Genomic DNA, 14,209 nt, shown 5'->3' with positions numbered 1-14,209 from the left:
TCTTTCCCTTTTGCTGGCCAAAGGGCAAGGAGGATGTTAGTCCTGGGAAGGCCCAGCGTTCTCTGATCCAAGCCTCGCACAAGTTCAGCCTAACCCTAACACACTCCTAACCCAATTCCCCTGCTGACTACCTGCAGCCATAATAAACCCACCTTCTTGCCCGGCCCTGGCCAAATTCTCAAATGCCCCATCCTGCAAAACCAAAATCTCCCCCCAGCAAAGAAACCTAACTCGGAGCTAGGTCCACTCTCAGAATGACCCATACAAGAAAGATTCAGGAGGCCTCCTTCTTCTGAAGAAAGTGAGAGACAGGGACTTCAGAACGGGCCACTAAAGAAAGTAAGGGGAGGCGTCCTTCCAGTGTCTTCCACCAACGGAAACTGAATCCACCCTTGGCCTTACCCCTGCAAGCAGGATAACTGCCTATATTTTAATAAACATTTTAGGAGCCCTGCTAGGTAAGGAGATAATGCAGGTTGCGTGTGAATGGTGAGGGACATGGTCCTGTAAACCAGGACCCCAAAGCTCCCCAGAAGCAGGAGCTGCCTACGCCCTGCTAATAAGAACTAGCATTCACTGAGGGGTCACGACTGCCAGGCACTGAGCTGAGCACTTTCACAGACCAACTCATCTAATCCTCAGAGCCCTGTGAGATAGGGACTATCACTACCTTCATTTTGCAGATGAAGAAACTTGAGGCTCAGAGAAGTTAAGTAACCTGACAAAAGTCACACAAATGGCAAGAGGCGAGGCAGGATAGGAATGCGGGCTTTTTGGCTTAAAAGTCCTAGTATCTACCCACTATGCTCTATTCCCTACAAACCTGAAAACTTTCAGAGTCAAGGAAAGACACAACTCATTTCCCAGGATTCCCCCACTGCCTCGGGTACAGAATCTAGGGGCCACAGAATCCACAGCACTGGTTAAAATCCATCAGGTCCTTTGGGACATAGGAAATGGTAGGAGAAATACAGAAATTTGTCCCAAAGTCAGATTCTAGACCAGATCCCACACTACAAAATGGCAAGCCTCAGGCAAATCTCATCTGTCTTCAACTTGGCTTCCCCTTCTACTACGGGGCTAAGGCATCTGCTTTATATACTCCACACAGTATCATTTACAAAGGGAGAAATGTACATCAATATTGATCAGTATTGATCAAGACAGCAGCAGTTCACATGAGAAGGACTGGCAGGATGACAGACTCATCTGGGAAGTGAGACCCCGATGGAGCATGTAAGATTTGAGATCCCTCCTTTGCACAATGGGGAGGATTTTAACCAAAGGAGTTTGAGAAGGGGTTAAAGAAGAAAAAATGGTGTGAGCATAGGCATAGCAGGAGCACGTTTTTAATCGGTGAATTTCCAGTGTGGCCAGAACCTAGGTGGGTGAGGAGATGACGAAGGTAACAGAAGACACGGCTGCAGGGCTGTGAAAGCTTGTAAGAAGTTTGGATTGTTCTGGGGAGACCAACGGCAGCATCGGGTGTATGTAAAAAGGAATGCTCGGGGATCAAGGCAGGGCCCCCGAAAGAATCTGCCCAGCATGGGAGACACCGAAGGGAGAGTTGGTTAGAGCAGTCCTGGGGTCACAAACCTGAGGACTGAGGATATGGAACTGCCTGAACTTGCCAAGGGAGGGGAGCACGGTGAGGGACACAGGGGAGGGAAGAGAACTAGGAATGACCAAGGTTTGGGACCCTAGAGGAGGAGTAGGAGAGCAGTTCACTAGTGTCAGTAAGAGTCAGCAGGAGGAGCTGGTCTGAGGGAAGAGCTGGAACCGCAGCCTGCAGCGCAGCACAGACAAGAAGGAGACAAAGAGCTGGAAAGTGAGAATTACAGTCGTGGGAGGAGGTGAAAGTGGAGAGAGAAACGGAACGGGGCGAGAAGCAGCTCTGTCGGTGAAAGCACATTTTCAAAGTTGGTTGGCCATCAAAACGAGCTGTAATTATCGCTATCGTTAGCAGCCGCAGGAGCCACGAGGCCTTGGGCGTGGAGGGGGCTGATGCCCACCGCGCCTCTGCCCAGCTGGGAGGAAGGCGCGGGTGCTTCCACTTGTTGCAAAGAACCTCGGCGTGGGGGGCGGGGGGTGTCCGCCCGGCGGACCGCGCTGCTGCCTGGGTCGGACGAGGCTTTAATCATTCACCTGATGGTTAAGGGTCGAGACTCCGGGGCCCCAGCTCCATCCTTCTGCCAAGTGAAGGCAGCATCCGGAGGAGGCTCGGCGTCCCGCTTCCTTCCTGCTCCGCCGCAGCTCAACACGCCGGGACCCCTCCTCCGAAGCACTCACCGCTACTCGGAAGCGGGCTCTGCCCGCCCGGACGCCCCCCACAGCCCAGCCGCCCGGACCCCCGGGACCCGCTCTGCCTCACAGGAAATTTTGCTTTCGCTCCCGCCCCTGCCTTGTACCTCTTGGTAGGATGTGGAGAGCTCCTGGCGGATCATGGCACTGACCGGACCTAAGGCAAACCTGAGCCCGCTGCGATCCACGGGAAGCAGCTAGGCGAGAACCGCGGCTGCAGCGCCGAGATCTGCCGGCTCTCCTAGGCGAAACCGGTTCGCAGGAGCGGCTTCGAGACAAGGCGGGGCGCACACGGCGCATGCGCCTCGCCCCCGCCGCCGCTCGAGCCGCGAAAGGGTTGCTGGGAAATGTAGTTCTGGGCGTGAGGGCCCCACTCAGCATTCCCGGAGTAGCGAAGCCTTTGAGTTACCCAGAGCCAGGCTTAACCCGCACGTTAGACGCACGTGCTTTCCTCTTCTCTTGCTTCCTCTCTTTATTGGAGGGGGAAGGACGGCGAAAATGAGTGGAAAGTGGAACAAGGGGGCCAAATCAGACAGGTAGGAGATCCTAATCTATAACTGAAAGAGGAAGCATGGCCTTGTAGTTTATAACCATAGTAAATATCTGGAGAGCACTTTATATGTTACGAAGCACGTTCATGCCCATTATGCCTTTCCTCCTGCGAGGAACCCTGTAAAGAGTGCATTTTTCTCTCTGTTTTACAGGTGAGGAAACGAGGAAACTGAGGTACCTTGTTTCAGAAGGGGTGGGGAGAAAGCCATGAACAAGTGAAGATTATTTAATCCAGGAACAGACGACAAAATCCAAGTTCTTTCCATTATTCCTGGGGCAGACACTTGGAGTCAGGACCTCTAGATTCTTGTCCTGGCTCTGCCGTTCTCCCACAGGTCTTGTAATACTCTGAGCCATCCTCTGTTCACCTTAGAATGCAACTGCTAAACCCTTCCCTGCTTCACATGTCCTTATTTGAGCCAAAACAGGTCCTGCAGCAAAACCCAAAGGTGCTGTTCACAGTAGCAAAAGCCTCCTGCCCTGAATGTGGTGGAAAATTGGGTGTTTACCCTGTGGCAGGGTGGACCCACATCATCCCTTCTTCCTGCTGCCTGAACAGCTGTTCTGTGTGGCTGCCCTGGGCTGCTTAGTAGTGAAGCAGATAGAGGTTGCCTATGCCTTGGTGAATGCTGCTCTGTGTTCCGGGCAGCTGCAACTCTGCAAACCCCTGCACTCAGGGCCTCTTCCCTCCTCAGTGGCAACCATAGTAGCACCAACCACATCAGAGCAGCCTGGACCTTCAGAGTGTTAGTACTGGGAGGCCTCCACCACCTCTTCTGACCACCCTACCCCAGCCCAGACCCTCTGCTCTCACATCTATTAAGTGGGACAATATATATAGCACCTAACACATAGTAGGCATTCAGCAAATGTTTGTTAAATTTATGAATGGAACACTTATTCCATCCATTTCAGTTAACAGTGGCTTACCAAAACAAATAAACAACAACAAACAACTCATTAAATTACTTACTGCTTTACTACAAGGGAGGTTGATAGAACAAGTCACACAATCATAGGAATTTAGAACTAGAAGGAACCAGAGAAATCTTGTCCTGCCCTATCATTTCTCTCTACTCTTTGTTGGTGGGAGCAAACTGGGAAATTATGGGCTCCCACATTTGAAGGAGATACCGACAAATACAGTATCTGACATGGTTTAACAAATACAGTGTGCCAGGCACTGGCATATAGACCTGAATAGGGTACTCCAAGGTCCTTGCTTTTGTGACTCTTCCATGCTAGAGTCGAGAACCAGACCTTGAACACGTTAATAGAATTTTCTGTACTTGCTGTCCCAAGTCCTCTCCTCCCATTTCCACATGAGCACACACCAGTCAGGCTTTTACGTTCCCCACTCCACTGAAACGGTGCTTATTAAGGTTACAAATGGCCTCTGCGTTGTCAAATCAGATGGCCATTTCCCTATCCTCCTCTCGCCCTATCAGCACTGGACTCAGGTCATCCTCCCTCTTCCTTGTACACTTTCCTCCCCTGGCTTCAGGACAACACACGCTCCCACTTTGCTTCCCACGCCACTCGCTGCTCCTTCTCCAGTCTCCTTTGCTGGTTTCTCCTCATCCCCTCAATTCTGCAGTGTCGCCTTCCTCAAGCTAGGTCTCTGATCTTTCTACTCACTCCCTAGGGACTAATAAAGTGGTCTCCTCTAGTCTCATGGCTTCAATTACCATCTATATCCTAAGGATTCCTGTTATGGGTTGAATTGCGTTCCCCAAAAAGATATGTTGAAGTCCCAACCTCTGGTACCTCAGAATGTGACCTTCCTTGGAAATAGAATTGTGGCAGATGTCATTAGTTGAGGTCCCACTAAGCAAGGTGATCCCTTCGTCTATTATAACCTGTGAATTTACAGGAAGATGGAAGACGATAGGAAGGTAGACACACAGGGTGAATGCCCTGTGATGACAGAAGCAGAGATTGCAGTGATGCAGCTGTAGGCCACTCACTTCCTCACCATCTACAGGTCTTTCTCGCAGCATCACCTTATCAGCAATGCCTCCTCTGAAGCACCCTGTTAAAACTGCAAACCCCATTGCCAGCTCGTGCCCCTACACTGCTTTGTATTTCTCCCTAGCGTGTACCACCTTCTGACTTTCATTTTCAGTCTCCCTGCACTAGAATATAAGATCCGTGAAGGCAGGGTGCTTATGTGTCTTGTTCATTTGCTATATCCCAGTGCCTCCAACAGTGCCTGGCAGTTACTGGTACTCAACGAGTAGTTTAGTAAATAAACGAACAAAATAATTTCACACAGTGACAAGAGCTCTAAAGAAAGGAAAAGAGACCACGTGATAGGGCAGCTGTGGACGGAGGTGCTGATTGTGGGGAGTCAAGAGAGGCCTCAAGGGCTTCCCCGGTGGCGCAGTGGTTGAGAGTCCGCCTGCCGATGCAGGGGACATGGGATCGTGCCCCGGTCCAGGAGGATCCCACATGCCACAGAGCGGCTGGGCCCGTGAGCCATGGCCGCTGGGCCTGCGCGTCCGGAGCCTGTGCTCCGCAGCGGGAGAGGCCACAGCAGTGAGAGGCCCGCGTAATGCAAAAAAAAAAAAAAAGAGAGAGAGAGAGAGAGACCTCAAGATGGTAGTTACTTGTGAGTTGAGACCTGAGTGACAAGAGGGTCATGACGACCTGCACCCCAGGCCCATGATGACCTGCACCCCAGGAAGAGGGCACCAGTACAGTACAGAGGCCCAGGCTGGGACCCAAGTAGAAGGCAATGTGGCTGGAGGGGACCGATGGAGGGGCACTTAGGAGACAGAGTCAGAGGGGCAGGCAGAGGCCAGATCTTGGAGACTGGGTTGTGCTGATCCTGGGCTTGTTTGCTCTCAGATCCCATTCTCGCCTCTCCTGCTCAGCTCTCAGTTACCGGGACTGGCCCTGAAGGCTGGCTTTCCACTGGGTTCAGTCGAAGCGCTGCTCAGAGACTGGAGGGGATCTGGTCAAGGGGGAAGCCAGGGTTTTTCCTTCCCTGGCTCTCTGCCCCTGGCAGCTTCCCTTCCATAGCTCTAGCCCCTGATGCAAAGGTTTTTTGGTGGTTGTAGCTTCGGTTAGGTGACCCCAGGCTCCTAAACTCTAAAAACACCAGGATGTTGCCAATCTTCCCGTTTTGCTAATCTCTGGGCTCCCTCGGGGTTGCTTCTCAGCCTCTTGCATCACCTATGTAACCAACTCCCTGCGTTACAGCCATTCGGTTTTACTTAGATTAGTTTCTGTTTTCCTTGCAGGTAACTTACTGATTCATTTGGAAAAATGAAGCTGGGTTCAAGTAGGGAAGGGCAATCAGGGGGATGCCTGGAGAAATCCAAGGGCATATGAGCACGCTATTAAATTATAGACTCACAGTGTCTCAGGGACGAGGAAGCTAGATCTGATCAGTAGAAATTATAGGGAGTTTCTTTTGGCTCGGAGCAGTTCCTAACAAATCCAGCTGCAGGGAGAGAAAGGGCTCAAGCAGAGGAGCAGCACCCTGTATGCCAAGGAACAGGATGCCTCAGGAAGAGGGTGATATTCTAAGGGTTTAGAAGAGCCTCTTCTAATCTGGAGACCCTGTGACATGGTGTAATGTGGATACTGCACAGCTTACACAGCTTTTCACATCCATACCATTTTCACTTTTGACACAGCCCTATCCAGGAGGCAGGCTGGTACGTTACTGATGTGGAAATTAAGATTCAGGCGATTTGTGGACAGACCCTGTTTAGGCTGCTCTGCACTAGAAGCCCATTCTCTTGAAGAAGTACATGGATGAGAAGGTGCAGTCACTGAGAGGAGGTGTAGCCTGGTGGTCAGGGGCAGACTCTGGGACACAGGGCCTGTGCTCGAGTCTTGGCTCTGCCACCTACTGTGTGACCTTGAGCAAGGCACTTAAGGTCTGTGTACTTCAGCTTCATCCTCTGTAAAATGGGTGATAATATTTCTTACTTCCTAGAGTTACAGTGAGGATTAAATGAGTTAATACACGTAAAAGTGCTTGGCACACAGCAAGCCTATCTTCGGTGGCCGGTTCTCCCAACCACAAAATCTTGGCAAACCCCAAGAACTCAGTCCTTGGTCCTCCCTCCTTCCGATCCACATGCCGTTCCTTGACAATCTCATCCATTCTGTGGCTTTAAATGCAACCTATATGCCAAGGATTCCAAAATTTATATCTCCAACCTGGAACTCTTCCTCCAATTCCGGACTCATATAGCGAACTGTCTACCTGATCCTTCCACTTGGCTATCTAAGTGTTCCCAAACTGAACAAGCCTGATCTTGATCTTCCCCAAGACCTGCTCCTACCGTCGTCTCTCCTTATCTCAGTAAGTGGCAACCCCATCCTTCCAGCTGCCCAGGCCAAAACCCTCAGGGTCATCCTTGGTTCCTCTCTGTCTCTCAGACCCCATGTCTTGTCTGTCAGCAAATCCTGCCAGCTACACCTTCAGAACAAATCCGTGATCCACCCACTTCTCACCACCTCCCTTGCTACCACCTGGGGCCAAACCATCATCATCTCTCACCTGGATTATAACAGTAGCTCCCTGCTTCAGTCCTTGACCTCGCCTCCTACCCCTCTTCCCTCCTCGCTGTTCCTCCAACAAGCTGGGCACTATCCTTCCTCAGCATTTAAGCAGTTTTCCCTTTGCAGGGATTGTGCTCCCCCAGGTTACCTCCCTCACCTCCTGTAGATGTTCATACAAATACTGCCTTCTCATTGGGGCCTTCCCTGGTCAGCCTATTTAAAATTGCAACTCCCAATGCTCCCTATCCCTTTGCCCACTTCATTTTTCTCCCTAGCATTCATCACCATCTAACATACTACTTATGTAACGTGTTTGTCTATTTCGCCCATAGAATGTAAGCTCCATGGGGCGTGGATCTGTCTTGTTCAGCGATGTGCCTCCAGTGACCTGGTACATGGAGGCCCTCAAAAAGTATTTGCTGAATAAATCAGTGAAGAAATCCTTGCACAAATGTTAGCTATAATCATTTCAGTGCACGTCTTGTGCCCTACCCTCTGCAAAAATCCTTTGGGGACTCGAAATTTAAACACAACTGGGAAGAAAAAAAATCAGCCCAAAGTAAAAGTGAATTAATAAAGTTGGGGTCCTAGGTTATAAATCTCTCTTCCTAGGTGCTGGAATGTTGGCTGTGTCAACTCTGTACCTAATCAAGGAACTGCTGTAACAGACGCCACTGTTTGGCGCACCTTTCAGTGCGCAGTCTGGAGTCGGGAGCCCCCAGAATCCTAGCTCCAAGTTTCCGGCTTCGGCGTCCCAGCGGCCGAGCGCGCCCCGCAGCGCGTGGAAGGCGCGGAGTCCGGCTCCTGGCTCCCGACCCCGGGGCCTCCGGCGCGGGGTGGGGTTCCGGGGCCGCGGAGCGCGCGCGCGCGCGCGGGCCCCGCCGCCCAGGCCGCCCCAGGCCCGATTCGGTGCGCTCACCATGGCGGGCCCCGCGCCCGGGCGGCGGCTGCGGTGGCTGGCCGCGCTGGCCCTGGTCCTGGCGCTGGCCGCGGGGCTCCTCGCAGCCGGGGCCGGGCAGGCGCCGCGCCCTGCCGAACGGGGTCCCCCGGTGCGGCTCTTCACGGAGGAGGAGCTGGCCCGCTACGGCGGGGAGGAGGTGAGCGGGGAAGCGCGGGCCCAGTGACCGGACCGAGTCCGGCCTCGCGGAGAGGGAGGCGGGGACCCCGGGAAGCCGCAGCGCCGAGGGGAGGCCTCGGGGAGAGGCACGGGCCTCGGCGGGCGCCCCTTCCCGGAGCCCCGGCTCCGAGCTGGGCGCGAAGCCTGCCGGGCTCCTCTCTCTAGGTCTGGATCGCCGCCTGGGGACAAGGGGGGAGTCCCCAGCACTCGGGGCTCCCTGCTTCCGCCTTCCCCAGCCAGAGCACCCCACCCCGCGCTTCTCCCTCTCTTCCCGCGAGCTGTTTCCTAGAGACACCTTTTGGCTGGCGTCTGTACACGAACCTCCGAACTTTTTTGTTTTCAATGTAAGCATCAGCTGCGGGCACACACTTCTGCCTGCTCCTGGGGGGAGTGGGGGGAGAGGGAGAGAGGGAAGCAGGGCCTGCTCCCCGGGTTAGGCGGGAATGGGGGCAGGTCCAGGGTCGATCCAAACTTCCCCTGCACTTTGCCTTCCTCATTTACCGGGCCCCTCTGCAGCCGACTCCTCACACTGGCTCTTAATGGCTGTGCTCTTGAGGCTGAGCCAGAGCTGGGGGAGAGGGCAGGGGTGGAGATTGGAGGTTAGAGACAAAGGCGACCCCCACCCCCAGACGCACCCACTTCAGTCCACATCGGTCAGCAGTCTGGACGTGTCTAGGATATTCCTCACAGCCATCTGACCATTCGGGTTGTTGGGGCCCAGTGTGATGACCCTGGAGTGTGGGAACAGGATGCTGCACATGGGAAGGGCCATGGAGCTGATATTGGATCAGGAGGTGGGGGGAACAGTTTGGTGGGGAAATCAGGGAATTACAGCATTTCAGAGTTGATAGGAATCAACCTCCTGCTTTTACAGGTGAGGAAACTGAGGCATACCACCAGTTAGTGGTAGAACAAGGAAGGAACCTAATCTCTTGTTAAAACCCTCTGGTGTGGGCTCCCTAACCCCCAAGTTAAGTAGCCTTAGCTGGACTAGTTTCTCCGGGGGGATTTAGAAACCTGGCCCTTAGGCAGTGGTGCTAGTTTGGGCATCACTGTAAAGAGAGGTTGGTTATAAGCCTGAGTCATTGAGAACACAGAAGGAGGGAGACAGGTATGTGACTGGATGTTAAGGGACACCATCTTTTGGAGCAGCAGTGAACCAGATGGTACTGGGTTAGGGAACCTGTGCAGAAAAGATTTAACATAACAGGCCCACAGTCCTTAGAAAGGCCTTGGCTGATGTCTGGATTTCCAGGGTGTTCTGCATTTCCCTAACAGATAAAGGTGGCTCAGTCTGGGCTCTTCGTACAAACTGTGCATTCATGTTAAACACTGCTAGGCAGAGAAGGCCTGCATGGCCGGTCCCCAGTAAAAACGTTGGGCTCTGAGTCTCTCATGGGCTTCCCTGGGCAAAAACATTGCACACGTGTTGCTGCATTTTGTTGCCAGGGAAAGAATGTGCTCTGTGTGGCCCCTCATGGGAGGCAGACAGTGTAAGGAAGTCCACAGGTAGAGAGATTCCTCTAGACTCTACCTGTGTCCTTTCCCCTATGACCCTCACTACATCACTGTAATAAATCATAGCTCTGAGTACAATTATATGCTAAGTTCTGTGAGTCCTCGTGACTCTCCAAATGCGGGGGTAATCTTGGGGACCCCCAGCACAGAGTCCAAGGGAAGAGAGAATTCCTAGTGGAGACTGCATGCAGCAACCATGCCCAGGGTTCAGGATGAGGACTGAGAAAAGACCCTTGGCTTTTTTATGCTGATATTATTGATTGATACTCAACTGCCAGAAGGAGAGAGGAAGGCTTGAGATGGAAGGGGGTTAAGGAAAGAATTGTTTGGGGTGTGGCACCCAGAGGATGTCTGCAGGCAGAGAGAGTAAGAGAGGAGAGAGGCAGTTGAGCGCAGCTGGTTAGAGCTGCCCTGTGCTGAGGTTTGCCCTAGATGGTTCTGGTTTATGCCTATTGTCCTGGGATAATTATTATTATTTTTTGCGGTACGGGGGCCTTTCACTGTTGTGGCCTCTCCCGTTGCGGAGCACAGGCTCCGGACGCGCAGGCTCAGCGGCCATGTCTCACGGGCCCAGCCGCTCCGCGGCATGTGGGATCTTCCCGGACCGGGGCACGAACCTGTGTCCCCTGCATCGGCAGGTGGACTGTCAACCACTGCACCACCAGGGAAGCCCTGGGATAATTATTAATAGCACCACCTTTCACTCTCAGAAGTGTTACCGTTTGTATAATACATTATACAAATAGTATAGTTAGCGCATTATGTCTTTGAATCATATCTGGGTTTGAGTCCCTTTGGGCAAATAGCTAAACCTCTTGGAGTCTCAATTTTCTATTTTCATCTGTGGTACTTGTTATCAGTCAGGGTTCCACCAGAAACAGAACCAGTGAAAAAAATATATATATGGGTATGTTTTTAGTTGCAAGAGTCTGAAATGCATAGGGCAGGCTGTCAGGAAGGGCAGGCCGGAAACCCTTGGCAGGAGCAATGCTGCAGCCCACAGGTGGAATTTCTTCTTCCTCGGGGAAATCTGAATTCTGTTCTTAAGGCCTTTCAACTGATGGGTCACCTAGATTATCCAGGATAATCTCCTTTACACAAAGTCAACTGATTGTAGATGTTAATCACATCCACAAAATACCTCCACAGCAATACCTAGATAAGTGCTGAATAACTGGATACTGTCGCCTATCCAAATTGACACATAAAACTGACTGTGATAATGGCTACAGGATAAGAGTTCCTACTCTACATGGGGGTTTTGTGAGGATTAAATGAGATGGCGATATGCAAAGTGCATAGCATAGTAGGCCTAGTGTAGTCTTAGCATAGTAAGCCTTAATCAATCTTAGCTGCTATTATTTTTATTAGCTTATTATTAAAGATACAAACAAAAGGCACTATAACAGGCCCATAATCCTCTTATGCAATTCAGAAATCAGATAAGCTCTGAAAAGCAGAAGGTTTTTTGTTTTTGGCCGTGCCGCTGTGCATCAGGCCGGTTCTTAGTTCCCCAACAAGGGATCGAACCTGTGCCCCCTGCATTGGGAGCGCAGAGTCTTAATCACTGGACCGCCAGGGAAGTCCCAGAAGGTTTTTTTTTTTTTTACGTCATTTGACAGCAAAACCCTGCCTGATCTGAACTCCTTTGGTGATGGAACCTTGTTGGAGCTACGTGAGTCTATTTATAGTCTTTATTTATCCTACTTAGTGTGAATATTCATGTTTATGCTTTACTGTGGAAATATTGATATAGATGACGATGGGGTGCTGCCTCAGACCCCAGTAGGTGTTCTGGCATGTGCCCCGTAACACCTTTCTAAAATCTGACAAACTCTGAATTCCAAAACACATCTGACCCCCAAGGGTTTCTGCTATGGGATTGTGGACCTTGTATAACAAGTCATTCTGAAACAACTAGCTATGAATTCTCATTTCTGTTATAATCCTTTTGGATGAGAGCCAAGGCAGACCCACCTGTTCCACATTCTGCTGCCTGGTTTGTGGTGAGAGCTCGCGCACCCCGACAGGAAGCTGCCTAGTATCTTCAATGGACGTTTCAGATTGGAAATCACGAAAGACAGGGGTCCCGGCTGCTGGTGTCTTTCACCGAACCTACTGTGTTCTGGGTCTACTGCATGAGGCCCTGTGCTACTTTATCCCTTTGGGGCAGTTTAGGTTGTCAGAGTGATCCACAATGTGGCTCCCTGAATCATTCCCACATGGGAGTGTGAAGATAGCTACACGTGTGCTTCCGGCATGAATTAGTCCTCTTGGAATACCTGCTGAAATCCGGCCTCCCCGGTGCCTCTTCAAAGCCCATTCTCCCAGTAATCCTAGTAAGGCTTGCAAAGAGGAGGTCATTTTAGGGACCTTTCCTGTAGATAACACATAGATCACAGAGTAAGCATGTTGAACAAAAATGAACGTAGGTTGAGAAAGGTCACATGTGTCCAGAGGGCCTTCCTGTGGACCCTGATTTCTTCAGCTGCCCTTATAACTAGAGATATTGATCACATGCTTTCATTGGCAGCTTTCGCCATGTCACATCAGCTGTTCTTTTAGCAGGGCTTCACTGTTTACAAATTATAGGTCAAAGATTGGCGTTCAAGTTTTCGACGAGGACGAATGTCGCGGGAAGGGCTTTAGAATCAAACAGGTGTGAGTCTGAATTCTGGCTATTTATTTACCAGCAGAGAAACTGTTGGCAAGTTATTTAAACTCTAAGCCTCGGTTTCTCCATCTACAAAACAGGTATAGTAATACCTTTTTCAGAAGGTCATTGTAAAAATTGACCTAAGTGACATCCGTTAGTATAAGTAAACAAGTATAACATATGGAGAGAATCTAGCACAGTAGAATCTCAGTAAATATGAATTTCTCTGCCCTCCCTTTGATCACACCTGAAATATATTAATTGTCCTGAATTATAGGCCTTCAGTAACCAGCGTGAGTGGCTGAGGGCCCAGCCCAGGCAACATGATCAAAATAATATTCTTGTATGACTTACCCTCACATCGAGCTTTTAGAATAGAAAAACAGCATAAATCACAAGCCATTCGTGAGTTTGGTCATCGTTCTTCCTCAGGAAATAAATGTGTGGCAGGACTGCGGCGGAGAGGTATATATATCCCTTCTTTGCTGCTGGCGTTCTAACCTGTATGCCAGACGCTGGAATCTGCAGAATTTTCCCCAACGGAGACGAGTCAATGGCACGTGAATGTTATTTTCCCCCCACCTTAGCGATGGAGGAAGAAGGCGGGGGAGGATTGGTTTATTAAGGAAAGCAGATGTCATGAAGCAGTTAGCTTTGGGGCAGGGCGGCTGGGGTGACTTCGAGGGTTCTCTTTGGTCCCGAGCAAATGTCATCCTCCACCCTCCAAGGGCAAAACTGACTTTTGCTATCCTCAGAAAATATGTTTTCTGCCTTACTTGCACCGTAGGATACCAAATGCAGGGAGGGGAGGGCCGCCTGCCCCCATACCCCCAGCATGACTTCCGGGCCTGGGACCAGATGTCTGTATTTAACAAACACTTAAATATAGAGCCAACTCTGCCAAGCACCGTCCTAACCACTTTAAAGCATTAAATCATTTAATGATGACCCGTGAGGAAGGAGCTATTATCATCATCTCATTTTTCAGGTGAGGAAGGAGCCATAGGGCGGTTGAGTAACTTGCCCAAGGTTACACAGCTAGTGAGTAAAAGAGGTGGACCAGGCTGTGCTTTTTCCAGTTTGTACAAACGAAATGAACCACCAAGAGCCTCCCTTTCCATCACTCCAGGCAGTGACCTTTTCGGGGGTATATTGTTTCAGCTAAGAAGAAGGTATCAGAGGGCAAGCATGACCAGAAATGTTGTTTACCTTCTGAGTTTATTTAGGGCAACCCTGGACCCTGAGCTCGCCCAAGTCCCCTCTAGGCTTTAGGGTTATTCTTTGTAAATGGAATTTGTCTGTGCTCACTCACCAGCTCTCCCTGGAATCTGTACTAAGGGGGGATGGGGTGACATTTGTTTTCTGCTTTTCTAAAACTTAATAGTGAAGAGTAGGGCTTCGCTGGTGGCGCAGTGGTTGAGAGTCCGCCTGCCGGTGCGGGGGACACGGGTTCGTGCCCCCGTCCGGGAGGATCCCACATGCCGCGGAGCGGCTGGGCCCGTGAGCCATGGCCGCTGGGCCTGCGCGTCCGGAGCCTGTGCTCC

At 51.1% G+C, this 14,209-nt stretch overlaps 2 protein-coding genes across 2 annotated transcripts in view; one reads left to right on the top strand and one right to left on the bottom strand.

Annotated features, from left to right (window-relative positions):
* PACC1 (proton activated chloride channel 1) overlaps window positions 1–2,447 on the bottom strand; it is a 40,007-nt gene extending 37,560 nt beyond the window's left edge. The window contains exon 1 of the mRNA XM_007451311.1: window positions 2,409–2,447. Within this exon, the coding sequence (XP_007451373.1) occupies window positions 2,409–2,444 (36 nt within the window). The 5' untranslated portion in view covers window positions 2,445–2,447. The remainder of the gene's footprint in view (window positions 1–2,408) is intronic.
* Window positions 2,448–8,245: 5,798 nt separating this feature from the next.
* Window positions 8,246–14,209, top strand: part of NENF (neudesin neurotrophic factor) — a 10,838-nt gene continuing 4,874 nt past the window's right edge. The window contains exon 1 of the mRNA XM_007451310.1: window positions 8,246–8,471. Coding sequence (XP_007451372.1) covers window positions 8,295–8,471 — 177 coding nt within the window. The 5' untranslated portion in view covers window positions 8,246–8,294. The remainder of the gene's footprint in view (window positions 8,472–14,209) is intronic.

This window comes from Lipotes vexillifer, unplaced genomic scaffold (assembly GCF_000442215.2).
Source record: "Lipotes vexillifer unplaced genomic scaffold, Lipotes_vexillifer_v1.1 scaffold570, whole genome shotgun sequence".
Taxonomy (NCBI): Eukaryota; Metazoa; Chordata; class Mammalia; order Artiodactyla; family Lipotidae; genus Lipotes; species Lipotes vexillifer.
Note: the sequence above shows the minus strand (reverse complement) of the source record. Positions and strands in the feature narration are given on the sequence as shown.